Genomic DNA, 27935 nt, shown 5'->3' on the forward strand with positions numbered 1-27935 from the left:
CAGTTGCTGGCATTCTTACCTCCTGGGTCAGAAGTCAGAAGCCCCTCTACAGAATTGAGCATATAATCTACAGTGACAGTTCAGTGCAGTACTGATGGAGTGCTCCACCGCTGGAGGGATACCTTTCAGCTACATTGTTAAACAAAGACCTTTTCAGGTGGATGTAAATAATTCTATTGCACTATTCAAAGGGGAGCAGTGAGTACCCATGCTGTACTAATCAACATTCCTCTCTCGACCAACACCTCCAAAAACAGGTTGTATGGTCATTCGTTTGCTTTTTGTGGGACCTTTCTGTACAGAAATTGACTGCCATATTCGCCTGTATAATAAGTGACTGCACTTCAAAAGTAATCTATTGATTGTACGGCACTTTAGGACATTCTCTGGATGTGATGAGGTGACTTATAAATGCAAGTTCTTTCTTCCCAAGGAGGTCTTAAAAAGACGGGTCTTGCATTGAATCTAATATCACTGTTCTTTCCCCAGATTGTTTTTGTATTCTACCTTTTCAAATACATATCAAATTCAACTTAAAAGGTCTTACCAGCTATTTGTGGTAAAAGTATTGCAAAAAATTCTACTATTTAAAAAGGAGGGAGAAAGAAAACCAGGAACTACAGATCGATTAGCCTAACATCAGTAGTAAGGAAAATGCTAGAGTCTATTATAAAGGATGTGATAACAGGACACTTAGAAAATATCAATAGGATTAGACAGAGTCAACATGGATTTATGAAGGGGAAATCGTGTTTGACAAACCTACTGGAGATTTTTGAGGATGTAACTGGTAGAATAGATGAGGGAGAACCAGTGGATGTGGTGTATTTGGATTTTCAGAAGGCCTTTGATAAAGTCCCACATAAGAGGTAAGTGTGCAAAATTAAAGCACATGGGATTGGGGGTAATACACTGGCATGGATTGAAAATTGGTTAACAGAGTAGGAATAAATGGGTCTTTTTCGGGGTGGCAGGCGGTGACTAGTGGGGTACCGCAGGGATCAGTGCTTGGGCCCCAGCTATTCACAATATACATCAATGATTTGGATGAGGGAACTAAATGTAATATTTCCAAATTTGCTGACGACACGAAACTAGGTGTGAGGAGGATGCAAAAAGGCTTCAAGGTGATTTAGACAAGTTGAGTGAGTGGGCAAATACATAGCAGATGCAGTATAACGTGGATAATTGTGAAAGGCAGAGTATTATTTAAATGGTGATAGAATGGGAAATGTTGATGTACAGAGGGACCTGGGTGTCCTTGTACACCAGTCACTGAAAGCAAACATGCAGGTGCAGCAAGCAGTTAGGAAGGCAAATGGTATGTTGGCCTTCATTGCAAGAGGATTTGAGTACAGGAGCAAGGATGTCTTACTACAGTTATACAGGGCCTTGGTGAGACCACACCTGGAGTACTGTGTGCAGTTTTGGTCTCCTTACCGAAGAAAGGATATACTTGCCACAGAGGGAGTGCAGCGAAGGTTCACCAGACTGATTCCTGGGATGGCAGGACTGTCGTATGAGGAGAGATTGGGTCGACTAGGCCTGTATTCGCTAGAGTTTAGAAGAATGAGAGGGGAACTCATTGAAACGTATAAAATTCTGACAGGGCTAGACAGACTGGATGCAGGGAGGATGTTTCCCCTGGCTGGGGGGGTCTAGAACGAGGGGTCACAGTCTCAGGATACGGGGTAGGACGTTTAGGACTGATGAGAAATTTCTTCACTGAGGGTGGTGAACCTGTGGAATTCTCTACCACAGAAGGCTGTGGAGGCCAAGTCACTGAATATATTTAAGAAGGAGATAGATAGATTTCTAGACACAAAAGGCATCAAGGGGTATGGGGAGAGAGCGGGAATATGGTATTGAGATAGAGGATCAGCCATGATCATATTGAATGGCGGAGCAGGCTCGAAGGGCCAAATGGCCTACCCCTGCTCCTATTTTTCTATGTTCTATGTTTCCCTCTTTGTTCGTCTAGTGCTAATCCTCAGTGTGTTTCCTTGTTACCAATTAAACAAATTTTTGCTTTACCCCTCTTAAAACAGTTCAGAATTTTAAAAAACCTCTTGGAGCTTTTCTTAACCTTCTCTCTTCCACTGAAAGAAACCCCATTTTTTGAGTCTTTCTCAGAACTATTAATATCTCTATCACTCACTCTCGCATCAATCCAAAAAAGCATCCATTTACTCCTAATCTTTGCTTCCTGTCACCATGCCATATATCTGCATATGAAGTTGCATTCCCTTAGTTACCATGTGCCTTAAGTTTCTAATGTGGCACCTTATCTTCTGAAAATATATAAATATTATATCCACCACATTCTTTTTGCCTATTCAGTGTGATTTCCTCAAACATTAATCAGGTGTGATCTCACCTTTCCAAATCAATGCTAACTATTCTTGAATAACCATAAATGAAAACAGAAAATGCTAGAAATACTCACCAGGTCAGGCAGCATCTGTGGAGAGAGACAGAGTTAACGTTTCTGGTCAATGACCTTTCATCAGAACTGGAAGAAGTTAGAGATGTAACGAGTTTTAAGCAAGTGTAGGGGCAGGGAAAAGGGGGAGGGGAGGAAAGAACAAAAGGGAAGCTCTGTGATGGGGTGGAAGGCAGGAGAGATTAAATGACAAGTGGATGATGGTGCAAGGCAAAAGGGGATAAGTAAAGAAACAAAAGATGGGTCTAGAGGAGGTGTAAGTGGGAACAACAGAATAATTACCAACAGCTGCTATCCAAAAAAATGGGGGCAGTGGTTATGATCTGAAATTGTTGAACTCACCGAGTCCGATAGGCTGTAAAGTGCCTAATTGAAAGATGAGGTGCTGATCCTCAAGCTTAAGTTGAGTTTCATTGGAACAGTGTAAGAGGCCGAGGACAGTGAGATCAGAGTGAGGCGGAGAATTAAAATGACAAGCGACTGGAAGCTCGGCCCGCTTGCAGACTGAACGGAGGTGTTCTGCAAAGCAGTCACCCAATCTGCGTTTGTAGAGGAAACTACACTGTGAGCAGCGAATACGGTATACTAAATTGAAAGAAGTACAAGTAAATTGCTGTTTCACCTGGAAGGAGTGTTTGGGGCTCTGGATGGTGGGAAGGGAGGAGGTAAAAAGGCAGGTGTTGCATCTCCTGCACATGCATGGAAAGGTGCTGTGGGAAGGGGTGTTGGGGGTTATTGAGAAACACAAAAAGTTAGCATGCAGGTACAGCAAGTAATTAGGAAGGTAAATGGAATGTTGGCCTTTATTGCAAGAGGGATGGAGTATAAAAGTAGGGGAAGTCTTGCTACAACTGTACAGGGCGTTGGTGAGACAGTTTTGGTCTCCTTATTTAAGGAGGGATATACTTACATTGGAGGCAGTTCAGAGCAGGTTCACTAGGTTGATTCCTGAGATGAAAGGGTTGTCTTATGAGGAAAGGTTGGGCAGGTTGGGCCTATACTCCTTGGAGTTTAGAAGAGTGAGAGGTGATCATATTGAAACATATAAGATTCTGAGGGGACTTGACAGGGTAGATGCTGAGAGGATGTTTCCCCTCGTGGGGGATTCTAGAATTAGGGGGCATATTTTCAGGATAAGTGGTCGCCCATTTAAGACCGAGATGAGGAGGAATTTCTTCTCAGAGGGTCGTGAATCTGTGGAATTCTCTACCCCAGAGAGCTGAGCGGCTGAGCCATCAGTGAATATATTCAAGGCAGAGATGGACAGATATTTGAGCTACAGGGGAGTCGAGGGTTATGGGGAACCGGCAGGAAAGTGGAGTTGAGTCCAAGATCAGATCAGCCATGATCTTATTGAATGGCAGAGCAGGCACGAGGGGCTGACTGGCCTACTCCTGCTCCTATTTCTTATTATGAGGTGAGGTCAGTGACCGCCTGGGAAATGATGGTTAGATGTTCGGTGGTGGGGTCATGGTCCAGGGCAAGGTAGGAGGAGGTGTTGGAGAGTTGCCGTTCAGCCTCTGCAAGGTAGAGGTCAGTTTCAGTTCGCCGAACAATAGCGCCACCCTTGTCAGCAGGTTTAATGACAATGTTAGGGTTGGACCTGAGAGAACAGAGTGCTGCAGGTTCAGAGGGAGGTAAGTTAGAGTGAGTGAGCGGAGTAGAAAAGTTGACACGGCCGACGTCACGCCGGAGGTTCCCAGTGAAAAGATCTGTAGCGGGTAAGAGGCCAGAGGGAGTGGGTCCAGGCGGAGCGAGACTTCTGAAGACGGGAGAATGGGTCTGCTGTGCGGGGTGGGAGGAGTTTAGATACACCACCTATGTTCTCACTAATTTCATCCTAATATTACAGACGCTAGAAGTTCACCTGCAACCAAAGTGAGATTGCCTAGATTATCACTCTCTCCTTTCTATAATTGGGGTGCAATATTTGGCAGCCGGCAGTATTTTGACACAATTAGCATTTCTGGATATTTCTGGGATGGAAACCATTGGGCTGACTGACCTTTTCTAGTTTTACTCAAATTGATGTTTTAATTCAGTTTAATTTTTGAATATTTATCCGCTCTTTCCCATCTTTCTCAGGTACTCCTGAAGTCCAGTTTGCCTTCCTCTAAAACCGTAGGCAAATATTAATTTAGCCTCGCTACCATTCTGATATTAAGTACAAGATAGACCCTTCATCTTGTAGTCCCATCTCTTTGACTATATTTTTGCTTCCTGTTTTTTTTATTTAAAAGCCCTTGCTATTTCTCTATGTTGATTGCCAATCATCTTGCATACTCCATCTTAGCCTTCCTAATTTTTTTGCTTTACTCCTGTGTATTTTATACCTCCCATTTTTAAACTTCAATTTAAAGAAAATTTAATCTCTCTTTATCCATGGAACCCGGCCTTTGATGCACCCACTAGTAAGAATGTATTTCATCTCCACATTATCCATCTCATTTAATATATCCCAGTGTTGGTCTGCTAGCTGGCATTTTTCCCAACCAATTAATTTAGCCACTGCCCTCTTTCTTTCTACTTGGCCATTTATCACCCATTCACATTTCCACACAAATGTTTTTCCTTTGCTTGTAGCAAGGGGCTGTCCTCCCTGTAGTAGGAGTATGAACATTAAGAGCAAAAACTATGCTACTCTGTGTATTGTTTAGGAAGGTTGAGGGGGATGGCATTGGGCACTGGGTCAGGAAAGAGAACACTAGCTGATATTGCTTCCACCGCTCCCCCCATCTAAAAGTGTACAGATGTTGTGGTCCATTGTAGTGACCCATTACTGGGCTGGCTAAGGTGTCCTAACTCTGCACAATCGGGGAATGAATCTGGCTAGTTTTTGTTATGGCAGAACAGTGCTATGTTGATAGGTTAAGTTTAATTCCACATTCGCCTGAGTTTCTTATCCCAGCCTCAGAGCTGTTTTATTTTTGTAATTTTTCTAACTGGGGACTGCTATAAAAGCAGAAGGGGATTGCATCGTTGTAATATTTCAGTTTCTTCGAACCAAGTAGAGGGAGTTTGACTTTGTATCTGGCCAGTATTTTGCATGACCTAGGAAGGCTTACTGCTGATACTGAGTGCCAAAAGTAGAGAGAGGGAGTTTACACACACAGGTCAGATCTCAGGAGCTTGAAATGCCAATTGAAAGCCAGTATATACTGCAAATAAGAGTGGTGAGCACTGCTCATTCCCTGCAGTTACCTGGTTTGTCCCATCATCCCAAGACATGATGCTCATTTTATCCACCTTCAGAAGGATAAAAGACTGAGCGACGCAAAGATTTGAATATTTGGCCGAAGTCCTGTACTCAGCTGACCGAGCTACCAGAATTTATTACAGAGGTAGACAAGAAGTTTGATTAGAGTATTTTTTATAATGTTATGCATTTCCCCACTTAGCAAGGCCAGATAGAGGCACACTGAGTCAGCCTGGATCTCTCTGGTACTGAACTACCTCTATGGCTGTGAGAATTTATATTTTTTTGAGTCAGAGTTGGAACTAAGGGAGAATTTCTTGAGATGAGTCAATGGGTGTCACATAAAGCATCCGAGTCTTTTGTAAGAATTAACAATTACATTTAGGTGGAATCCACTAGGTTAAGAATAAGTGGGAATCTCTGAAGTCTCATCTTTCCACGTTACTGTAATGTTGGTTTAATTAATTCCTTAGCTATACAGTAACTTTCTTAGTGCAATATTAAAGGGATATTTATAGAATCAATTTCACAATGGAGCTTAGTGTAATTTGATGGGAAGCAGGATATTTTAGCAATCAAAGGCTTGTATATATTAGACTGTAGTGAATTTTCAGAGTTGAATACCAGTCTTTTGTATCCTTGAATGAATATATAAAAATTTTAGAGCAAGAACAATGAAAGGATATCTTTACCTTGGTAACAAACACTGACAATGAATAGAACTATATGGAAGTTTAAAACATTGCACTTTTTTTCCTTGTTTGATCAAACTAAGGGTAGTTATCTTGGTTACTTCTTTGTAGGTATCCTTTTTATTGTTGCTCAGAATTTTTATACATTGGATCTAGCATTAAAAAGCCTGCGACAACAACTTGCATTTATGTAGTGCCTTTTAATGTAAAGGATGTCCCAAGGTGCTTCACAGATAAGGGTATGTAAAAGGGACAATGAGACAGTAAAAGAGAGATGGTCAAAAGTTTGATCGAAGACAGAGGTTTTGAGATTCTTAAGAGGTAGAGAGGCAGAAGATGGGGATTCCAGAGAGTAGAACCCAGGCAGCTGAAGGATCTGCTTCCAACAGTAGGGTGAAGGGTGAGAGTCAGAGGTGCAGAATGTTCAAGTAAGGAAAATAGGGCTGGTGGAGATTTCAGAAATGAAGTAGAACGAGCAGTTGAGAGATTTAAAGAAGAAGCCAAGGATTTTAAATTTGAGGGTTTGAGGCAGTCAGCCAGTGTATGTGAGTGAGGACAGGGGTGATGGACAAGCAGTACTTAGTGTGGGTGGGATACATGCAGAGTTTTGGTCAAACTGGGGTGGAGTATGGGAGGCCAATAGGCAAAGCATTGAAGTCGTCGAGCCCGGCGATGGCAAAGGGTTCCAGCAGTAGAAGGCTTGAGATAGGGGCAGAGATATCGGTATGTGGTCTTCTATGCAGTTTTTCGGGTATGAGGCAAGGTTCAACAGGACTCTGAGGTTGCAGGTAGTCTGGTTCAGCGTGAGATAATAGCGAGGTGGGGGATGGAATCGGTGGCCAGGGAGAGGATTTTGTGGCGCTGGTAAAGACGATGGCTAATTTGTGAAGAAAAAAATTGTTTTTAAAAATGAAAGATTTCCAAGTTCAATAGAAAGTATTAAATAATGCAGGCCCTCATTTACCAAGATTGTTTAAAAGTTCTGTTTTCATGTAAACTAATTTTGTTTCAATCTTGACTTTCAGACTGGTAACAAGAATGTGGTTAAAGTGCCACCTCCTGTCCCTACCAAACCCAAACAGATCTCCTTACCTTATTTTGGACCGTCTGGCCTAGCCTCTACAGCAGAGAATAAGCCAGAGTACAGCCCACAAAAGTTACCTGGGACTGTAGGAATCATAGTCAATAAACTGAAGCCAACCCAAACTACAGGACCACAGCAAATGCAGCATTGTGCCTCAAATGTGCAACTTCACCCTTCCCCAGAGGCACCTCCAGCAGCTACTGTTCGACCTTTCACCCCACAACCATCTAAAGAACCTCCACCCCAGTCCCTGAGAAAACCAGAGACAGTGGCTGCTAGCTCTATCTACACGATGTACACCCAACAACAGGCACCGGGCAAAAACTTCCAACAGGCAGTTCAGAGTGCCCTGACCAGAGTGCAGACACGGCCACAATTCACAAGCGGTAAGTGAGCAGTCATTTAACTTGAGAGCTGTTGACTGTTTTAAACTGAGTTTTTGGATTTTGTTGTCTAATCTTCCCTGTCTAATGTAGGCTGTACAGGCAAGTACTCTTCCCCTTCTCCCATTCCCAAAGTTGTATGTTTTTTAAAATCTAACCTTGTAGGAGATATGTAATATTATTAGTCTTTCCCCCCCGGAGATTTGTAGTTTTGTGTCTCCATACTCGGTAATAGTGAATACAGTGGATTGGTGCTTCCTGATTGGTAAGACAGTCAGTCAGCATTATTCCTTTTTGATATTGTGCACTGGTACTTCTTGTAGCTGATTCCAAATGACTGAGTTTGTACACTTCAAATCTCTGTGGAGCAGGAAAATTAAGAGTTTGAAATCTCCCCATAAGATCGGAGTTCTTAAACAAATCTGTGTACTCACTTTTGCATTGAAAGTATTCATCTTCTACATAAGAAATTCAAATACTTAAGACATGATGGTTCCTGTGATACTGGAGAGATAGGGCAAGCGATGTCCCATTTGTATGAGGCTGGTCAGGTTTGAATTGTGGAAATGTGGGGGTGGGTGAAAAGTCCAAAGTTTTCTTTAATTACCTTTTGGTGTCAGATAATATTTTTTATTAAAAATGTTACATTAGGAGATTAAATACAAGGAATAGAGCCCATGACAGGGTACATGGTGTTTGAAACCCAAATGCAGAGCAGCTTTCTCTAACCTTCCTTTCTATTCCAAGTTCCTGGAACGCGTCATTGCCACCTAGCTCCATGGCCATCTCTTCAATTGTAAGAAGTCACACGACACCAGGTTATAGTCCAACAGTTTTATTTGAAATCACAAGCTTTCGGAGTGCTGCTCCTTCGTCAGGTCACTTCACCTGACTAAGGAGCAGCACTCCGAAAGCTTGTGATTTCAAATAAAACTGTTGGACTATAACCTGGTGTCGTGTGACTTCTTACATTTGTCCACCCCAGTCCAACTCCGGTATCTCCACACCATCTCTTCAATGATCTCTGTTTGAATCCCTTTTGTTAAACTTCTGCACTCAGCACCAAGTCACAAATGGTATCCTATTAAATTGTGACCATGAATAATTTTCTGTACTTATTCTCTTTGACCTCTCCACAGTATTTGATATGGTCAATCATACCATTCTGCTTCATGGTCCACCTCCATGGGAACTGCCCTCCCATGGTCCAGCTCATTTCTACCTCTTTGAAGGCCATGAGCAACTCTCCCACAGTGGCTTCTCTTCTGACCCACAGTCACCTCAGGGACCACCAAGGATCCATCCTTGGCCACCTCCTCTTCCTTTGTCTATATGCTGACCCTCAATGACATCAGGTCAGCTTCCACATGTATGCTGCTGGTGCTCAGCTTTACCTCTCCACTACTTCCCTTAACCCCCCTCCTCACGACTGCCTCTGTGCTGTCAGACTGCATTTCCAATGTCCAGTTCAGAATGAGTCAAAATTTCCTTCCAACTAACTATTGGAAAGACCATTTTTGGTTCTGGCTATAAATTCTACACACTTGCCACTGATTTAATTCCCCTCCTTAACTGCTTGGTCAGGCTGAACCAGACTTGTCTAAAACCTTCATGTCAAATTGATTTCCCATCCTCTACCCTTAATCAATTCCACCATGTCCAAAACTCAGCTGCCTCTATTCTGGCCTGCATTAAGACCTACATGTGCATAATTCCTGTTCTCACTGATCTAGGTTGGCTCCCTGTACCCTAATGCATTGAATTTAAAATTATCCTCCAATCCTTCCACAGCCTTGCCCTGCCCTATCTTGGCACTCCTTTCTGGCCTTGTATACCCACCTTGCGCTCTTCGGCCATCTGACTCTAGTCTATTCCACAGACTTTGTAAAGCTTCAAGGACTCCAGCCTTTTGTACTTCCTCCACTTCCACACAAATACAAAGCATCGTCACTACTAGATTTACCGTGAAAGTAACAGTGATTTTTTTTTTTTTTAAACATGCTTTTTTTTTCTTAACATGGCTTGGGAGTGGAATATCCTCATGATCACAACTGTATAATGCATGTCCATAATTTGTATTCTGATGTGTTTTTTGGGGAAATGTATTATGAAAGATGCCTTGCCTGTAGAATGGAACTAAAAAGTTTACCTTGCTGCTGCTAAATCCTTTTGTTAAATCAGCGTTTGGGCAGATTGTTTTCCACAAGGCTTTGTTTTTGCAAAGTCCCTGAAGTCACAGGAAACTGACCTATTTGACAGACTTTAAAGCTGCAAGGACTCAAACAAAGTGTATTATGGCAAAATGTACACTTTTTAAAAATCAAAATGAATAACTTCACTATAACAAACCCCTTCAGGACCGCCAGTTTTCTCAGGTTTTCACTATAGTAGGGTTTGACGATTTGCTACATCAGAAAAACTAAATGACCAATTTGAATTGAACATCATTTTATGCTGTTAAAGAAGCTATATAGTGTAGATTGCGTCATATTATTCATGCTTTCTCAATGCACTGTTTCCAAGTTGTCAACCAGTCCAAAGTGATCCTCAGTTCCAGTAAAGGGATAACAAGTTCTGTGCCTTCCGCATCCTCTTCACCAGACGTTTCCTCATCCTCTCCCAACTCAATGTCACTAATTCAATAATGCTCTGATCATTCATAGTTGCTCATATAGGGGCTTGGTTTTCTTCAAATTCATTTTCCTTTCATTTTGTTTCTGAAATTCCCAGTGTACCACATTCCTCTCGAACAGACGGCATCTCCTCCTTTGGACGACCATTTTCTGCAGACCATCCAGCACGCATGTTGCCTGGCTGTAGTTGCCTCATGCCAGTTTCCTCGTTGCAGTTGCTTCCACATTCCCATTGAATCTCTGCAGGTTGTGTGCAGATGGTGGGCTGTCTTAGCGAGCAACAGATGCATACTTCAGGCGGGATTCACCTACAATAGGTTATCTTTCAATCATTGTATCCAGACCAATCCTGCTTAAGTGCTCATTGGAAAAAATTGAGCCTTGCCACTGGGATGTTAAAACCGGAGATTTATTATAAACTGGGTTTGTTATAGTGAAGTTATACTGTATGTTTATATCCATATAAAAATAGAAAATTGTGGAAATGCTGCAGGCCAGCCAGCATCTGTAAAGAGAAAAGACAAGGTACTGTTTCAGGTGTATACTAAAGGATGAAAACTGAGGGGGCTTGATTGAGTGGATGCGGGGAGGATGTTTCCACTGATGGGTGAGACGAGAACTAGGGGGCATAATCTTAGAATAAGGGGCTGACGTTTCAAAACTGAGATGAGGAGAAACTTCTTCACTCAGAGGGTAGTAAATCTATGGAATTTGCTACCTCAGAGCTGCGGAAGCTGCAACATTAAATAAATTTAAAATGGAGATGGACAGTTTCCTAGCTGATAAGGGAATTAGGGGTTACGGGGAGCGGGCAGGGAAGTGGACGTGAGTCTAGGTTCGGATCAGCCATGATCCTATTGAATGGCGGAGCAGGCCCGAGGGGCCGTATGGCCTACTCCTGCTCCTACTTCTTATGTTCTTATGATGTACAAGCATCTTGGTAAGATTGGATAAATAGAAAAATAGCGGGAGGGATGTTTGTCTAGTTGTTTCTTGACTAACCTGATGGTACATACACAATGTGAAATTTTAAGGGGAAAATTCACAAGAAAATAGTGATTCAATAAAAATTATTCTTGCAAATAAATGTTCATTTAAATTAACTTTAGCTGTATTTGAATTCCATATTATTTTGTTAATTGCAGTGTATGGCAAACCAGTGATTGCTGGATCCTCGCAGAATTATATAAGCAATCAGCATCAAACTGACCAGGAGATTAGTAGTATGTATTCAAAGAGCCAAGATAAACCAGACTGTCCTGATTCTGAGACTGATAATGCAGCATCTCTTGGAGACCACTCAGAGACTGAACGCATTCCACGACCACTGAGCCCCACAAAGCTCCTGCCTTTTATGTACAACCCGCACCGAAATCAGAGTGATGCTGACTTGGAGGCATTAAGGAAAAAACTGTCCAATGCTCCTAGACCACTGAAGAAGCGTAGCTCTATTACAGAGCCAGAAGGACCAAATGGACCCAATATTCAGAAGCTGCTATACCAGCGCACCACACTGGCTGCCATGGAGACTGCTAGCCCGATGCCATTCTATCAACCAAAACAACCTACTCTTTCATCTGCAGAAGAAAACACCATTGATGAAAGCACAGATCACAGTGTTAAACTGGAGGAAGAGACAACTACAATAGATGTCACTCCAGATCAGTCAGAACCAGTTCTCAAGAAGGAGACTGAGGCACCAGGTGCTGAAGAACTTGTGACATCTTCTCCAGGTGGCCCTGCTCCTGCTCTGGAGGGACAGACACCAACTTCTCCTGTTTTATCTTCTGTGGAAGAGCAACAGAGTCAGGAAAGCCCACTCTCTCCAGAAGAATTAGCAGAAGAATATCCCCCTTACCCACCTCCTCCATACCCTGTTACTGGTGAACATGAGAATGTAGGAGATGATAGTTTTAATATGCGCCCACCTGAAATTACTGGACATACTGTACTACCACCTGTGAGTAATGCATACTGTAGGATTTTTGTTGGAAGCATAGAATCATTAAATAATCTCTCTTGGGTTTACATAAATGATTTATACTGGATATGCAGTTTATATGTTTGGCAAAAATGCTTTATTTCCATTATTCCCACTTTAAACTTTCAATCAAAATTAAATAGTGTCTCCAGTTATCACCAAATGCTATTCAGTTTCCTGAAAGCATGCTGAACCGTTCAAACTGCTTATCTAATAGCTGACGGCTATTGGGATTTGGATCACAATTGGTATATTTTGGACTTATTTGGACCCTAGTTTGACTCTTGTTTTTACATTTAAGACTATTACTCTACTTGCTTATGTACATTAGCATGCAGATTTAATTGAATTCATTCTTTAGTAAGTCTTGCCTTATTTTGGCATTCAGATATTGACAGCATTGGTGCATTTTAGCACTTTTACCGAAATGGTGTATTTTTATTTAGTTTGAGAACGAATGGTCCTGGAATTGTACCTACTACTTGTTTTCTTTAGAAAGGATGTCCTTTATTAGTCAAAGCTTTAGCATTCTATAGTGATAGAATAAAAATAAATGTTCTTATCGGCAATAAAACCGTGGGTAAACCTGTCGCTTTACCAACATTACTGGGCTGAATTGCACTTTTGTTTGCTCTGGCTGCACCTTCGATCAATATACATAGCTTTCCTTGATGCTGTATCTGAGGTAGCTAGTTAGAGTGAAATACATGTGCTTTATTAAGACCTTCTGTTCTAATCTGACCATTCAATCTGACTAGCGTTTTTATGGCGATGCGTTCCGAGATTATCTTAACATTGTCAGTTTCCCACCTCTGCTTTTCTTTGTACAACTCTTAATACAAATCAACTGTATGTGGAGATTAAATGGAGGAATAAGATTCCTTCTTTATTATTTGATTCACATTCGTAACTTGTTTCCTTGGGGTTTATTTGTTTCTTTCTTCATTGTTACTAATTGGTCTCTCTACTGTCTCCTTCATTCAAAAGAAGTAAGGTATGGCTGACATAGAGGCACTTGTTTAGTGGAATCTCAATTATCTGCCAGAATGGATAGGTAATGGAATTTGTCAGATGACTGAGAATCTGACAAAATACAATTATGAATGGAATTAAGTGGTACAAAATAAATTCTTCAATATAACAACCAACCCATGTAAATATACAACATATAAGTAATATATCTTTGAGAACTGAGTCTCTCAAAACATTGCAAATGGATTTTTTGTTAGAATTGTGTTTTTTTATTGTAAGTTGTGGTATTGGGCATGTACAGTATTTTCACTTTTTTTCCACAAGTGTACCAGGAACGCTCACTCCCTGCCACAAGCATACTGTAGAAAACTGATTATATAAATTTGAAAATATACTTGGTACTGGGGAGGGGATAATGTACTATTTTTATTTTTGACTTTACAAAATAGCAACTAAAAGGAAACAAAATAACTGATCCAAGTTCCACTGCTTTTCCAACTTGGCAGTGATACTTGTAAGAATTTTCAGAGATATTTGGGTACACTTTTTTTTTGTCACCATCACCTTCTCCCCTGAAGGTTTTGAGTCATTGCAGGAGTATGGTTCCAGGGGCACTGGCCACCTTCTGGTATATTCATATTAACCTGGATAGAGAGTGACAGCAGTCATTTAATTATAGGGTGCCATCACAGTCGAAGCCAATCCTGTGCTCACCTGACCTCCCCTACCCCTCCCACACACACACTTCCAGCAGGGATCACTGAAGAGTCCATCCGTTGTCCAAACCCTGGCAGATTTGTTCCCTCCTTGACCCTGAGATACTGAGGCCAACAGTAGCACCTCTTCTGTTGCTCTACCTAACTCCGATCAAGAATCAAACCATGGACCTCCCTGATCTATATGGCTCAGTTGTTCAAATATAAACTTCCTGAGCCATTGGGGCAGTAGGCTCCCTAATGACCCTTTAATAACCAATATTTGGCCTAACTGTTAATGTCTGGTGACCAGAATTATGTACTGTACTAGTCCCTTTCTAGCAGCAGCACAGTCTATATTGCTGAGCTGTTCATGTCTCAATATTTATTTCAGTTTTGTTGGTTTTAGGGAAAGAGAACAAACTTGAAAAAGCTGGGCTCAGAACGCATAGGTCATGGGATGAGGGTGAAGTTCAATCCTCTAGCCCTGTTACTTGACTCTTCCCTGGAAGGTGAATTTGATTTAGTCCAGCGCATCATTTATGAGGTATGTTAATACCTTCATTGTATATAACTTGATATATAGCGGATACAAGTCTTTGTTTTCTACAGCGGTATCTAGTTTTATTGGCCTTGTGGATAGGTTGAAATCTAATTCTGAATGTGTCCCAACATCTTGATCATGTCTATTGCCAAGATAATGTTACCCGAATGTTGTTTATCTTCTATGCTTTGATGGCGTGTTATTTGCATGTGAATATGCATCACCTGTTTGACAGGACAAGGAGCACTGTGGGCAATCCAATCCAGAATGAACTTGAATCAACTAATTGCATTCATTTGTTTGAGCAAATCTAGACTAAATTTTCTGAATTGGTTTTCTAATGTGAATTAGCTGCTAAACTCCGTCGTATCCTAAAATAAAGAGCACAGTTTGCAAGTGTATTGACAACTTCCAGACTACTGAATGGATTATTTTTTTCCCTAGAATACTGTACCTGGGGAAAATGCAGGTTTCCATGATCCTAGTTGAATAGTACTGGAAATTGTTCTAAATATCATACAACAGTGGATTTGTTTTTAAAGAATGTGACGATACAACTTGTCAGTTTGCATTCATGCAGAGTTTAAAAATCAGTCCATTATATTTTGTAATTTGCTGCTGTTTTTAAAGGTGGAGGACCCCAGCCAACCAAATGATGAAGGAATTACAGCCCTACATAATGCTGTCTGTGCAGGCCACACAGAAATTGTGAAGTTTTTGGTACAGTTTGGAGTGAATGTTAATGCAGCAGATAGTGATGGATGGTAAGTTGTAAAATGACCTGGAACGTTAACTCTGTTTCTCTCTTCACGATGCTGCCTGATCTGCTGAGTGTTTCCAGCATTTTCTGTTCGTTCAGATTTCCAGCATCTGCAGTATTTTGCTATTTATATGTGTGAAGATAGTGTTGCATATGCTTTCACTGTATAGGGGAGATATTAAAAAAAAAAAAAAAAAAATTCTGTAATCTTAATTTACTCACTTTTTGCAATGTATTCAAAATACCCGTAACATCTTTACATAATTGGATTAAATTCTTAAGCTATTCCAGGAAATTCCTATGGAATATAACTAGGCTAATGAAATACAGTATGCACTTGGGAGGATGGTTCTTTTAAGTACTGCATGTAATTTGAAGCTTCCTTCAGGTATTCTAATACAAAACTTGTTCATTTTATGATTGAGACTGACCATGAATTTATGACCAGTTACACTAAGCTAAAACATTCTATTTCTTTCTTTTTTATTTTCTCAGTGAGTGTTAATAAAGCTAGCTCCTGAAATATTTGTGAACATCTGTTCATTGTAGAAAACTTATAGGCAATAATTTAATACTTGTATGCACTATTAGCATTTAGGGAAAGAAGTGTAATGTTAATCAAAATACCCTTTTCCCTCCCCCCCCCTCTAATGTTAAACAGGCCACCATAATAACATTCACAGTTTGGCAGTTTGATGTATAAAGGCCTAATTGCTGATATTCATGAATTTGTCTAGCTGAGGGATTCAAAACTGTTGTACATAATGCTCTGTTTATTTATAGGTTGTTCCTTCTATATGCACTCTGTTGATAAAAATTTGATGAAATTAAACAAACCTTTAATCCTCCTAAAATGTAATCTGACTACTGTACTTAAAAGGCCTGCTTATCTTCAGTGTATCTTATTAAAGTAGTCCACCATGTAAATTTTTGATTCTCATTCAGAAAAAAAATCAGAATTCTCAGTCTTAAGTCCTCTACTTGAGTGCCTTTCACTAACTTGTTTTTTTGCCTGGGGGAAATGCCATTCTGTGATTCAGCTATGTCAGATGTGGTTCTTTAGGGTTGTAATGTTCTTGCCATTTTGTTCTTTGCAAGGTTGAGTGCTCCTCCATCACAGTACTCCACCTGGTGGACCAGCTGAAAACTGGGACAAGTTTGCTATTGTGAAAGCAGAGTTGTTCAAATGTCACTAGGCTGGAAACTTGTCACCCTTTGTTTGGGAATACAGTGTTCCACTGTTAGTTAATGAATCACCCTTAACTTGCAGTTTTCAAGTTTCAGTGCTCTGTATTAACTTAAGTGTCACAAATAACTACTTTGTCCGTGGACTTTGATCATAGATAGCTAATATAACAAACACTGATATAGATGCATGAATGTTCATAAAATTATCGATGGACAAAATATTCAAATTAGGCTAAAAGAAGAAATTCCGTGTTCTGGCTATATGATTTTATAGCATATAAATTTGGTTAATCTGACAGAATGAGTCTATGACTTGTGTTTGGGTTCCAGGGATTGCCTATCCCTCAGGCCGCCTTGTATCATTTATAAAGAGCTCGGCAGTTTTTAGCAAGGTTATTACCAAGCTGAATATAGAAAGTACAGAGGAGATCTAAAAAGGAGAATAAGAGGAACAAAGAGAGAGTAGGAGAATAGATTAGCGGCTAACATTAAAAAGGAACCCGAAAGTCTTTTATAAAGACATAAATAGTAAAAGAGTAGTCCAAGGAAGGGTGGGCCAATTAGGGACCAAGAAGGAAATCCTCTTGTGGAGGCAGAGGGCATAGCTGAGGTACTCATTTAGTACTTTGCATCTGCCTTCACTAGAAAAGAGGATGCTGCCAATGTAGCAGTAAAGGAGGAGGCAGTAGCGATATTGGATAGGATAAAAATAGATAGAGAATGTACTTAAGGTTGACAGTTCACAAAGTAGAAAAATCACCTGGTCTGGATGGGATGCATCCTAGCTTACTTAGAGAAGCAAGGGTGGAAATTGTGGAGCCACAATTTTCCAATCCTCTTTGGATATGGGGGTGGTGCCAGAGGACTGGAGGATTGCAAATGTTACAACCCTGTTTAAAAAAGGGGAGAGGGATAAACCTGACAACTGGGGGCCAGTCACCCTAACATTGGTGGTGGAGAAACTTTTAGAGACAATAATCCGGGACAAAATGAATTGGCATTTGAAAAAGTATTGGACTAATAAATGAAAGTCCGCACTGATTTCTTAAAGGCAAATCATATTTGACTAACTTGATTAAGTTCTTTGAAGTAATGACGAGGGTTGATGAGGGTAGTGCAGTTGATGTGTATATAGAATTTCAAAAGGTGTTTGACAAAGTACCACATAATAGACTTGTTAGCAAATTAAAGCCCATGGGATAATAGGGACATTGACAGCATGGATACAAAATTGGCTAAGGGACAGAAAGCAAAGAGTAGTGGTGAACGGTTTTTCAGACTAGAGGGAGGTATAAAATGGTGTTCTCCTGGGGTCGGTATTGGGACCACTTCTCTTTTTGATATATATTAAATGACCTGGACTTGGGTATACAGGGCATAATTGCAAAGTTTGCAGATGACACAAAACTTATGTGGAGAGACTGGAGAAGCTGGGGTTGTTCTCCTTAGAGTAGAGAAGGTCAAGAGGAGATTTGATGGAGATGTTCAAAACCATGAATGGTTTTGATATTATTGGCAAAATATCCTGAGGTGACATGAGAAAACATTTTTTTTACACCGAGTTGTTGTGATCTGGACTGCATTGCCTGAAAGGGCGGTGGAAGCAGATTTAATAGTAACATTCAAAAGGGAAATGGATAAATATGTGAAGGGGAAAAAAAATATAGGGCTATGGGGAAAGAGCAGGGGAGTGGGATTAATTGGATAACTCTACCAAAGAGCCAGCACAGGCACGATGGGCCAAGTGGCCTCCTTCTGTGCTGTATCATTCTATGATTAGGAATGATTGAGTAATACAGTGATTAACTTGATAGTCATCATGAGCATACCACTCTCTTATCTTAATGCTCTTTCAGATGGGGGAAACATTGTGCAGGCGAAAGCAGGAGAGGGTGAGTCTTTAAAACATCTTTTTATTTGCTAAATATCATCTGCTTTTGTTTTCCTTTTTAGGACTCCTTTGCATTGTGCAGCCTCCTGTAATAATGTTCAAGTTTGCAAGTTCCTAGTTGAATCTGGGGCAGCAGTGTTTGCTACAACCTACAGTGACCTGCAGACTGCTGCTGATAAATGCGAGGAGATGGAGGAGGGTTATATCCAGTGCTCGCAATTTCTGTATGGTACGTGCTATGGTATTTGGCAGAATATTACTTGCGCATGGTATAAAAATACCAGTATTCTGGAATGCTGTTCTTATGTTTATATAAATAGTGTTTGATGCAGTGTTTCTTAGCATTTTATATTCCTACAGACAGAAATGCGTAAACCAAAACTCATATACAACACAAATGTATAACAAACTTTGATCAAAACATTAAAAATGTGCCAATTCCATTTTACTTTCATGACACACAATTATTGAAGGTCTAAGTGTTTTAGAAAAGTGCATGCAGTACCTGTACAATCTCCAGTAAGGTACCCCATATATCTTGTAATCACCACCCTGCTGTAAACTGAGGCTGAACCAGATGTGTAACCAGATGTGTGACCATCAGTGTCTTGCTCTACACAGTCCCGAGTCTCAAACTCCATATCTTAGCCATCACCAAAATTGCTTATTTCTACCTCTGCAATATTGCCTACCTTTTGCCCTTACTTCACTCCCACTTGCTAAAACCTTTATCCATGGTTTAGTTGCCTCTAGGCTGACTTCCTCACTAGTCTCCCAAGCTCTATTCTTCACAAACTCCAATTCCATCCAAATCTTTGATGCAAATATCCTATAAATCCTGCTAGTCTGTTACCCCATCTCACCAACCTTGTTTGTTTCCTACTCCCAATATATTGAATACAGAATTCTCCTTATTTACAAATACCACCATGACCTTCCACTTCACAACTCTCTATCTCCTCCAGCCATCCATCCCAGGCTGGGTTTTTGAATCCTCTGATTTTCTGTGCATCCCACAACCTCCATTGGTGACCGCTTGTTTTGGCTCAGCTGTCTGGTCCTCCTTCCTAACACCTCCACCTTGTTACCACTCCACTGTCTTTAATCTATCATTCGACCACAATTTCAGTCATCTATCCTAACCGTTCTGCTTCTGCTCGGTGTTCATTTTTACACAATGAAGTGCCCTGGTACATTGCCTGGATTAAAGAGTTATATCAATGCAAATTGTTCTTTCATTTCTCATCTCAATAAATAAATAAATATATATATATTGAGATGGGAAATGAAATAACAATTTGCATTGATATAATATTGAGATGGGAAATGAAATAACAATTTGCATTGATATAACATCTTCAACCTAGGCATATACATACATGCATATATATAAAAACTACACTTTTGACTGGAAAAAGAGCCATTTCCATGTTCTCCAGGATTAATTATAACTCGGGAAGCTTAATTATTAATTAGCATCACACAAGAACACTTTGGATTGTCAGTGGGCTGACATCGTTGCCTCAAAATTCAGTGGCGCTGCGCCCATTTTTCAGGTGCAAAATTGTCACCTAAGTGTCCAACAATGGTGGGCGAGGCACACTCTCATTATGTGCCGAAAGTGCGGTGCCTGCCATGTTGGTGAATGCTGTAAAAGAGGAATCCAGGGGACTCGCCACAAGAGGGCCCTCTTACAAAATTGAGTTGCCCTGATTGAATGCAGTCAGCACACTGCGTTCAGGAAAATGTGGTCTACATGTGACTTAACCAGTGGTCCTTTAAAGGGACCACTGGAGGCCACCATCAAAAAGGTATGTTTAAAAAAATAAAAAAAAAACACTTGGCTAAATGTGGAGCTGGGAGACGCAGGAGTGTTCCTCCCAGCTCCACTGAGTGCCGAAAACCATTGGTGGCCCCTGCTTTTCCCCCTCACGGTCGCTTCCCCCCTGTCCCACAGCACCCCCCCCCCCCCCCCCCAACCCATCCCAGGATCTAACTGAGGGCTTCCGCCAGCGATTCAGCGGCCTGAAATTGAAATCCTCTTCATTGGCAAGCTGCCTGGGAATGACGAGCAGGCATCTGCAGCTCGCTGGTCTCATGTAAATGAGGCCCAAGGCCTCGGGCTTACCTGTTCCGGTTTGTTCCCTGTGCCCACTTCGCGCTGGCCAGTGTGTCAGTGACACTGTTTTTAATTTTCTCCCCTATCCCATAACAATACAATCAGATACCGTATGTTCTGATTCTGTCTCACCATGCGCATGTTGGCTGAGTGCATTTTGGAAGCCACATTACTCATTTCCAATAATCCAGTAAAGGTGTTTGGCCATGGATTTAATAATCTGTGAACTGTTCTCCCTGAAGGTATCCAATTGTGGTCCACACGCCATAAACCTATGCGGTGTTTGTGGTCGAATTAATCCCAAAAGGCAGCTTGTTTGTAGTAGAGAAGGAAAACTACTGAAAGAGATGTTTGTTTTCTTCCTTCAGGTGTGCAAGAGAAGATGGGCATAATGAACAGAGGGGTAGTATATGGACTGTGGGATTGTGAATCTCAAACTGAAGATGAGTTATCCTTTAAAGAAGGCGATTGTATGTCGATTATCCGAAGAGAAGATGAGGATGAGATTGAATGGTGGTGGGCGCGGCTAAATGATGGGGAAGGCTATGTGCCACGCAACTTGCTTGGGGTAGGTTTTAGCAAGGATAATGACCAATGTTCCCTCTAATTTTTATTTTGGTATGCGGCCCCTTTAACTGGCTGCGTGGCCCATTCAAATTTTTTCCATTTAAAAGCCAGTGAGCGTCCTATGCGGGACCTCCAGACCTAGCAGGATCGTTGAACATAAGAATTAGGAGCAGGAGAAGGCCATACGGCCCCTCGAGCCTGCTCCGCCATTCAATAAGATCATGGCTGATCTTTGACCTCAACTCCATTTTCTTGCCCTATCCCCATATCCCTTGATTCCTCGAGTCCAAAATAATGACCCTTGTATTTTGTGGTATTGTTAATTTACTGCAGTGCAATAGTTAAGAAAAAACAAAATGGAGTATGTGAACTAAAAAGGTAACTGTGGAGATCAGTGCTTTCAATATAAAGTACTTAAACCTATGATGTGGACCATATAATTGCTTCCTACTTTTATTTTCTGAGGGAATGAATTCTCCCCAGTGCAGTTGGGTATTGTGGGGCATTCATTAGCTGTGCGAAAAATAATAAGTAGACGACCTGCTCCCAGGTTCCTCTGGCGGTTGGCTGCTAGTAGATGTACCAAAGCATACTGGGATTGAAATAGATACTCTTTCTTTCTGGAGCTTGTGAAAGTAAGTTTTTTTTTTTTAGTTTTCTCACTTCATCCTTCTTGAAGCCAGTGGCACTTGCTGAGTATTGTTCCATGAGCCTCCAAAAACATCCCAGGAACATGGGCTAGTTAAGGCACTTCCACTGCTGTTCTGGAATTGAACCTAGGAACTCCCTGGTCTATATGGCTCAGTACCACATTGGGCAGTATACAATTAGTGGAGTTCTCTGAAAATAGACCTTTCAATTATTGTAGCCTTCTGCAATCCAAAGCTCACAATTTGCTTTGTATTTTACAGCTTTATCCAAGAATTAAACCAAGACAGCGAAGTCTGGCATAAAGTACTTATGTGAAAACACCACAGAAAAAGACTATAAACCTTTATACATTTCTAAAGGTAGCTGTAGCAATCCAAATCCAACAGAATGTCTGCAATAAAATGCTGGTCTCCAGATTTAAATGAAGGAAAATTCAATTGACACAAAGAATGCTTCTGTAATGAAGTGAGCAATTTTTGTTGTTCAGTGTTAATGGTCACCTAATATAAATGGTGAACTGAAGTTTTTTTGACAAAAGACTATTTTAGTGCATTTTAAAGGACTTGTTAATGTAGATTTAGAACATTTTAAGAGCCTTAATGTAGATAAAGCACAGATGATTTGGAAAAAATCAGCTGGCTGCTCCTGTTTCCCTTCCACCGCTTTTTTTTAAAGCACAGTATTTGTCTTGCAATAGTTATCTTTGGAAGGGTGCTAAACTATACCCAGGAACTGTTAGGCCACTTGATGGTATGAATAATGAAACCAGCTCACTTTTACTAGGAACCTTTTGAAGAGACTGAAATGAGATGCTCAGTCAGCAAAGATTTGACTCTTATTTTAAATGGTTCCATGTAGGACTACAGAAAGTTGAAGCATTAATGCCTTTGGCTTAGTTTGTAACCATTTCTAGTAACCAAACATCAATGATTTTCATCTTGACATCTTTCTCTTGCGTATAATGTCGCTATGGCATTGCACGTTCCAAAACGCGCATCCACAGTTTGAAAGTTAGGTATAGTTAAAATATATCAAAGCTTAGTTTTAATACTTTCACTACTTTAATCTTGCATAGGCTGAACATAGCATTATTTTTGAGGATGACACTACCATTTGTCCTTTTTAAACTTGTATTTGTGTCACAAACTACATTAAACCTGCTTCCTTTAATGAAGAATTTCATTTGTTAATTTGATTTCTACATATTAATTTGTATTTAACTATGACGATCACAGCAAGTAGTATTTTGAACTTTTCAAGAAACCTAATGGGTTAAAGTGAAATAGTGTCTTTTGCAATATGATACTTTGTAACAATTTGCCCTCCACTAAGAAGTCTAAAGTATCTATGTTGTAATCAATTGTAAAGTACAGTTTTAAAACAATTTTACTTCAGTTTTCCTCTTTGTCACTGAAAAATGTTTAGCTGCCTCCTTAGTACAGCATAAAACTATTGGCATCTTCTGTATTAATATGTTTAAGAATTATTCCTAAGCGTTTAGCAGTTTCCATTTTAATATTGAGAGTTTAATTCTTCCCATAGCCTATGAAAAGTTTGTGAAGAAAACATTCATGCCATTGTGGTTTGAACTGTTTTTTTATTTCCCCATTTTCAGAGTTCTTAGTTAGCTGTTTAACAATGTTTCTGTAAGACATATTAAACACTGCGCACAAAAATTGTTCAAGTGATTTGAGCTGGAAATTGCCCCATACTTCTGTAGTTTACTGTAGACTCCTCATGCACTGATTAGTTAGTCACTTCCCATCTTCCTTGCCTAATGGTAAATAATTGAAATTATTCAGGTAAAGGCCTCCAGATCCAACCATGTTGGTTGTTGTGTCAACTGGGAGGTTGAGTGCTGTTAGCTGTGAATGAATAAAAGCTACACATTTTACTGCTCAAATTTTTCTTGCACCATTAGAAATAAAGTATAATTTCCATTTCAAGACGCATGTGAAGTACTGTCTTGCAAAGGAAAGCAATATATGAAAAAAAAACTAGTGCCTATTTACAGTAATCCTGCTGCCAGGTACAGTATGTGAAAAATTCATGGTAGAAAATTCTCCTAAAAAAGGTACCTCAAATATCTAAACTTTTTTTGTGGTTTACATAGGATCAGGCCATTCAGCTCCTCGGGCATGTTACATCATTCAATTAGATCATGGCTGATCTGTATCTCAACTCCATTTACACACTTTGGCTCCATATCCCTCAATACCCTTGCCTATCAAAAGGTTAACAATCTCGGTTTCAAAATTTTCAGTTGACCTAGCCTCAACAGCTTTTTGGGGGAGTTGCGGATTTCCACTATGCTTTGTGTGAAGAAGTGTGTCCTGACATCACTCTTTAATGGCTCAGCTCTAATTTGAAGGTTATGCCCCCTTGTTCTGGACTCCCCTACCAGAGGAAATAGTTTCTCTCTATCAAATCCTTTAATCATTTTAAACACCTCAATCAGATCCCCCCCTTAGTCTTCTATACTCAAGGGAATACAAACCTAGTCTATACAATCTGCCCTCATAATTTAACTCCTTTAGTCTCTGTCATTCTGGTGAATCTGAGCTGCACCCCTTCCAAGGTCAGTATATCCTTCCTGAAGAGCGGTGCCCAGAACTGAACACCGTACTCCAGATGCGGTCTTTACAACTGTAGTATAACTTTAACCCCTTTGAATTCCAGCCCCCTTGAAATGAAGGGTAACATTCCATTAGCCATTTAAATTTTTTGTACCTGCCTACTTTCATTTTCTTTTTTTTTTAGCAATTCCAAGATTTGAATCTGGTGGCCTCTGTGTTTCCACTTCGATAGACCTCTCTGGCTGAAGGGTGCTGGTTTGGAAATACCTGTATGCAAGGACTAATTTTCCCAGGCTAGGGAGCCTCATGAAATATATTGGTCATGTAGGATAGGCAGCTGTCAAATTCTATGAGAATTTGAGAACAGAATATGGATGAGTGATGGGTGACATTTTTAACTTTCAACACAGTTTGTAAGACATGCCTACAGTGCAGAAAATATTTCATAGCTGTAACCTTTCTTAATCTAGTCTTGGGGTAGAAATTAGTCTTGGCCCGTTAGCGGAAGCAGCATGCGCCTTAACCAAGAGGTTCAAGGATCGAGAGAAATAGGTTCTCGGGCCTCAGATGAATAATTGTGTGAGGTGCTGGTTGTGCTTCCACAGGTAGCTCGCCTGACGGGGAGAAATATTGCCAGGCCGACTGCTTTGCCGGCAGTGACCCTCTGGTAAGACCTGGGAGGAGGATAGGAGCTGTCTACAGGGTTTGGAGGTGGCAATCGCAATGACTGTGTAGTTGGGGTGGGGGCACTCCTGCTCTTCATGGCTCAACAGGAAGGGTTTTATTTAAATTTTCTCAAACTTACCTTTCGTTAATGGCCTGAAGAATCCTGAGCAGGTTATACCCGATGCCTGCCCCGTTCATTAGGAATTAATTTTGGAAAGGGGTCCTTCAACATGCATTAGGCCCCTTCATTGACATGTTCAGGGGGCCGAGGGATGCTGGAAAAATGGGTGTCACGAATTTAGTAAGTGGGACCAATGCCTGTGCAGATTGGGCATATGCCATTCCACTGCTAAATTAACATGCTTTGTGCCCATTTTGCGTCTGAAAAGCGTGCATAACTCATACCGATTGCTACCCTTTAATGTTTGATATATACACAGGTTTTTTTTTTTTAAACTGTGCCATCTTACAAGCCCCTGCAGCACTTCCATGACTCTCATTTCCCAATCCTTAAACCACAGTCTCTAACACTGATATTAATGATTAGCTGCAAGTTAGTACTGTACTCAGTTAATTTTGTTCTGAAATGCCTTTTTTTTGCTCCTTTAGGGAAAAGCTAATAGTTTTGTTTTCCATTTTAGCATCCCGATCTTTCAACATTGACATTATACAGTTCTAGCAGCACGTTTATATAATTGAAGTTACTGCAGTGTATTTGTGTGTTTTTTAATGTTTCTACATTGAAATAAGAGTAGCTAAGAGGTGAACAGAAATGCATATTGTAAAATCTGGACCTGAAATTTATCTAAAAAATGTATCCATTTTGAGGAATTACTGACGCATTTAGTTTGTGGATATATATTTTTTTAAGTATTATACCCGGAAGGGTTGTTCCTGACCATTGACCACTACCAAAGCCTGATTATAAACCATTTTGCCATGTAATTCTAGGGGCTGCTGTTTTGAGGTACATTAGAACTTCTATGACCTTTCATACAATATACATTTGTTTTGCAAATTGGAATTATTAATTTTTGACTCCACATATTTTTACATCCTTTTAATTATCGACTCTCTGACAGTAGTAACGTTTCAGCATCAAAATCAAAAATAAGAGCAAACCACAGTTTTTATTAGTGTATTCCAAGAATACAGTGCATTGAAAGTTTGGTTTTGTACACTTCTCTAATTTCATTTTATAATGTTTAGTAGAAATGTACAGAAAAATTTATTTTTGCATATGTGTGAATTGAAAATGGGGCTGTGTATCTTGAAGGCTGAATTTCTCTCTCTGCTGGCAAAGTTAAAGTGCACTCTGACTTAGTGTGGTATTTTTTGGGTTATCATTTGAGCAAAGGTGTGTAGTACTTGGGGAATTGAGCAAGCTGTGCCACCCTTGTATGTGTAAACTGACGGCTTCAACTCGTATAAGTTATTGTAGATGGTACCTCTTTGATTGTTGCTGTCGCTACGTTTTGCTAGTTTTGTTTTTAAAGGAGAAGGTAGCATGGTGTTTTCAAAGTCAAGTCCTTGCCTTTTATGTGCTTGACATTCTTGAACTTTCCTGCAGAACCAAGATTTACTGTGATGACAAAAGGGTGCATTTGATTGCAGAGTTGAAAATGAGTGTGTTGAATTGCTAGTACAGTGTAAGAAATACTTTATTTTGTATATTTGAAGAGTTTAATGGTTGTTGAACTAGCTTTCTTTTCAGATAGAAACCTATACAAAACACTAGAAAATGGGTTAAAAATGTTTGAGACAGAAAGGCTTTCCATTCTATGGATGGCACTCCGCAAGTCTTCCCTCACCACCTCCACAGAACCTTAAAAACAAGCTTGTGCTTCACCCATAACAATGGCATTTCAGCAAAGAGAAAGTGGCCCGATTACACCTCCATGACTTTCTCCACTAATGAGACTCTGAACTCCATGAAGGAGTTCAGATTTATCAGAAAAGAGAAAGATGGTACCTCTTTTTAATAGAAAGCAAGTATGGTGACTTGCTTTCCATAATTACCTTCTCCTTTTAAACAAAATTACATACTCCATTGGGAAAATGGTGTGCTTGCATAAGAATTGGTGACAGGACTTTATAGCAATATATATTGGTAAAAGTTGTCTTGTCTATGTATTCTGTAATCTTGAATTCTGCAATTTGCAAACATGTATGTTTCCCATCATTAGAATGGCTCCTTGCATACAGACAACACAGTGTTACATAACACTTGATTAAACACTGCAGATGTAGAATGTGTGTGTCACAAGAACTAGCATCTTTTACCATGTGTATTTATTTGTATGTTTCTGGTATAAAATGTTTAAAAATACCTCGTAGAAGTCAGTGAGGGTTCAAAAGAAAACTAGTAATGACAAGTTTCAATTGTGTATCCAGTTACTAATCATTTTACTGAATTGTACAACTTCAGTTTTCTGGTATTAAAGTCTTTAAACCCCAACTATGAATGTAAAGTGTTTTTTTTTCCTTTTTAAGATAGATTGATGAACTACTTATTACAGCCAGTAGCACTTAAAATGACTAAAATGAAGCCTTTGTTAAACTTTACGTACCATGATGAAGTTGAGTAATGCAACTGAGAAAATCTGTCTGCTTTCTCTGATAATTTTCAACTACACTAGAATCTGCACAATTTTACCTTGTGTTCTACAAGGTATCATCTTCAGGTGTGGAACAAGCTGGATGGACCAGTGGGTATTCTCTTGTCCATCACTGTTTATATGTGTACTATAAAGAAATTAGCTTGCAAAAGACTGCAGCTTTTTTGTAATTCTGTCTAGTGCTGGAGAGTTACTTGTTTTGTCCCTAGTGAATTTTGTTATTGATGATGCTGGAACTGGAGTTTTGTGCCCCCTTTTCTTTGCACACAATGTTAG

At 40.2% G+C, this 27935-nt stretch overlaps 1 protein-coding gene across 3 annotated transcripts in view; it reads left to right on the forward strand.

Moving 5' to 3' along the window:
• Positions 1 to 27499, forward strand: part of LOC147121025 (apoptosis-stimulating of p53 protein 2-like) — a 117822-nt gene extending 90323 nt beyond the window's left edge. For all 3 annotated transcript variants that reach the window (XM_085980326.1, XM_085980329.1, XM_085980327.1), the window contains 7 exons: positions 7357 to 7801; positions 11577 to 12391; positions 14489 to 14626; positions 15254 to 15387; positions 18525 to 18691; positions 20950 to 21149; positions 22060 to 27499. In XM_085980326.1, the coding sequence (XP_085836452.1) occupies positions 7357 to 7801; positions 11577 to 12391; positions 14489 to 14626; positions 15254 to 15387; positions 18525 to 18691; positions 20950 to 21149; positions 22060 to 22101 (1941 nt within the window). In that variant the 3' untranslated portion in view covers positions 22102 to 27499. The remainder of the gene's footprint in view (positions 1 to 7356; positions 7802 to 11576; positions 12392 to 14488; positions 14627 to 15253; positions 15388 to 18524; positions 18692 to 20949; positions 21150 to 22059) is intronic.
• Positions 27500 to 27935: the final 436 nt, after the last annotated feature.

The sequence above is a fragment of the Somniosus microcephalus genome, chromosome 3 (genome assembly GCF_052327205.1).
Source record: "Somniosus microcephalus isolate GS21.2 chromosome 3, FLI_Smic_1.0, whole genome shotgun sequence".
NCBI lineage: Eukaryota > Metazoa > Chordata > Chondrichthyes > Squaliformes > Somniosidae > Somniosus > Somniosus microcephalus.